Below are 3,238 nucleotides of genomic sequence, written 5' to 3'. Positions count from 1 at the left end.
TAAACATGCAAAGTGAGAGCGAAAAGCAGGGGTGAACCGTCCTGAGACGGTTGGGTGAGCGAAGTGGGCAGAGTGAGGCGGGCAACCGTCCTAGGACGATCGAGTCTGTTACATGTAAGAAAGTGCATACGAACCGTCCGGGGACGATTTGGAGTGTCTGTGGCTATATCATTTCATGCGAGGAAGGCCAAAAGTCAAGAGACATAGTTAAACTCATGCATTTATTTACAAAGTATATAGAAACATATAGCAGACAAGCAGAGAACTAGACATAATAGTACATATGATGCGAAGGGAGCACCGCGCTCACTCATTGACCTCCTCGATCGCCCTGCGTCCCAGCATCTCGGAGACGGACTCCTCGTCGCTCTCGCTATCGGGGACCTCCCAGGACGGGAGGTGGCTATCGACGGAGGTGAGACGGAGAGCGTCTTGGCGAAGACGGAGACGGTCGGGGCCGAGCTCGTGGGCGCTGACGAGATTGAACTCGAAGATGAATGGGAGATCTGTTGGAGGGGAAAGGGAGGAGATGTTAGTGCATGGAGAAGAGGAAAGGAATGTCAGGAAAAGAAGATACCGGGCCTGCGGATGAGAGCGTCGTCGTGAGGGAAGCGGGGGGTGTAGGCATCGACGGGGCCGAGGGGTGTGATGTCGGCACGGGGCGGGTTATGGATGCGGTCGAGGAGTGCTATAAGGGAGGATGTAAGTAAGGGCGACGAAGGACGAAAGATAGAAGAGGAAGGAACGTACGCCAGACGGAGGGGTGAAAGTCGTTGATGAGCTGCATGACGGCGGGGTCGTTGGCCCTGTCGATGTCCGCGGCCAAGTGGGAGAGAGCTACGGAGAAGAGATGCAAGTAAGTGATGCGGAGGGTACAAGATATGAACGGAAGGACGTACAGATGGCCTCGAAGGGGAGATCGAGCTCGCGCAAGCGGATGTGCTGCAGTCCACGTGGCGAGAGGACGGTGGCCCAAAGCTGGCAGTACATTACGCCAGGAGGGATGACGGTACCCTGTAGGGAGCGTGAGTGAGAGACGAATGAGGGGGAAGCGATACGCACCGGGATGAGATGGACGCAGATGCAATACCAGGACCTGCCTGGAATCGGGCAGATGATGCGATCGCTGGCGCGCTGTCGGGAGGAGTGGATGTGAAGGCGGTGACGGGCTTAGAGACGAACGCAACGAACCTGGGCGATGCCGACGGTGACCATGACAATATCCCCGATGAACATGTGAATGTTCTCCGCATTGAGGTACCCGGCGACGGTTAGGGTTAGGGAGGCACTCGACGACGAGCGCAGCGAGTCGGAGAGTGACTAGAGTTAGCGAAACTAGCAGACAACGGGCTAGTTCTCTGGGGAACTAAGCCTCTACCCGTTTCGCATTTTATGCTCTTCAGGTCTGCGTAGTATTTTGAAATTTGACGGGCCGCTAAGTCAGTGTGCACGACTAAGCGGAAGTACTTCCGGTAGCTCCGAGCCGATGCCATCGGCTGCCGAGCAGCCGAGGAACAATGGCCCTACCTTTCTGGGACATTTCAAATTACGGAGAAACTTTACCTCTGTAATTCTTCGAAAGGGATTGGTTGTTCTAAATAAAACCTTGTACGCGTCAGCGATACTGTGCGAACGGCATACCGGCACGGTTAAGTTCCGGGTTCATGTGATGTCGGCTTGCCATGCCGACTCCGAGGTTTCCCCTTGCCGGGAACCACATGATGATGCCGCCAAAGTATTCTTTGATTGATTGATGTCACCCGCCCCGCGAACCACGGAGTCCGCCATAGCCGATCAGAAAGGTTACCAACCTCCCAATTAAGGAAGGCCACGGCCCGCACACCACGCGAGCTTGTGTTCGGCTTTATCCGACCAGCCACGGCAGTCTCTGCAGCCACGTGGGGTGGACTCCCACGAGTCACGTGACCATTGCAACGAAACTAGGAAGGAGTTGCCAAGCCGCCCACATTGGAGCAGCCCTCGACTGGGACCCCACTTCCAGAAGAGTTACGGCTTTACCTAGTTAAGTCGCGCAAGTCACACGACACCGCGAGAGTGGATGACATATCGCACGGCGAATACCTACCCATATGAGTCTGACGGTAGGCCCCCCTACCGTCAAGCGTGGGAAATTCACCGCTTTCGGCCGCTCGAGGGGCTGCCTGGGGGCGTCTCCACCTGCCCGTCCTTTCCCTCGCTCGCACCGACCCACCCTTCTCACTCCCCGGCCCTCCACAGCCACTTCTGTCCCGACTGATACCTGGAGGCAAGTGACTGCCTACGCTGGGGGTGGAAAGGGGACAGGGGGCTTGGGGTGAGCTTCCTTCCACCTCCATGGGCCACTGGGACCTTGTTTGCCCAGTGGCCGGACCCCCCAAAGCCCCCCACTGGCCCTCCAGCGAGTTCGCTCTTCTGGTCGGGTGTTGACGTTAGGGTCCAAATTCAGCCCAGAGGCTGAGGAATGGATGGGTCCCCCCTATTTTATGCCCCCCGAGTCTGATTCAGTAGGCACCGAAGGCACAAAAATGCCTGGTTCACCCTCCACCCATCGCTGTCGGGTTACAGTCTGACCTTGTCATGCATCCATTGGCTCCAGAAGTGTGGTGATTTGACTTGGCTTTGTTGCACTCCCCGTTTCCAGTATTTACGAGTCTGTTCTGTTATCCACCGAACACGCCAGAGTCCATCGTTGGCTCTCCATCGATTTCTGCTCGCAGCCAGACTTGATCAGCTGTCGATAGGCTCCAAATGTGTGGCAATCTGAATGGGGTTTCTTGGACCCCCCTATTCCATTGTGTACGAGTTGGTTTCATCATCCACAGAAGGTGCCAAAGTCCTCAGCTCACCCTCCATAGTCTCCTTCGGGTTCCAGCCTGACCCCGTCATGCATCGATTGGCTCCAAGAGTGAGGTGATTTGACTGGGCTTTGTTGCACTCCCCTTTTCCAGTATTTACGAGTCTGTTCCGTTATCCACCGAACACACCAGAGTGCACCATTCACTCTCCACAAAATCCTGCTTGCAGCCAGACTCGATCAGCTCTTGATAGGCTCCAAATGTGTGGCCATTGAACTGAAATTCATTGCACCCCCCTATTCTGGTGTTGACAAGTATGTTTTATTATCCACCAAACACACCAGAGTCGTCCGTTCACTCTCCACTGATTCCATCCTCCAGTCTACTGCCATCAGACTCATAACGAACTTTGGACTACATCAAAGACAGTTGTAGATGTAAAT

General features: G+C 55.1%; 1 protein-coding gene across 1 annotated transcript; it reads right to left on the bottom strand.

Moving 5' to 3' along the window:
* Positions 1–306: 306 nt before the first annotated feature.
* On the bottom strand, positions 307–1,236 carry GLOTRDRAFT_128717 (uncharacterized protein; the record flags this gene model as incomplete). Its single annotated transcript, XM_007867383.1, has 6 exons — positions 307–506; positions 578–688; positions 751–837; positions 900–1,014; positions 1,063–1,134; positions 1,192–1,236. 6 exons carry the CDS (start codon positions 1,234–1,236, stop codon positions 307–309), a joined length of 630 nt encoding a protein of 209 aa, XP_007865574.1.
* Between the last annotated feature and the right edge of the window lie 2,002 nt (positions 1,237–3,238).

The sequence above is a fragment of the Gloeophyllum trabeum genome (assembly GCF_000344685.1).
Source record: "Gloeophyllum trabeum ATCC 11539 unplaced genomic scaffold GLOTRscaffold_00006, whole genome shotgun sequence".
Classification (NCBI taxonomy): domain Eukaryota; kingdom Fungi; phylum Basidiomycota; class Agaricomycetes; order Gloeophyllales; family Gloeophyllaceae; genus Gloeophyllum; species Gloeophyllum trabeum.
The sequence above is the reverse complement of the archived record's forward strand: the minus strand, read 5'-3'. Positions and strand labels throughout refer to the sequence as shown.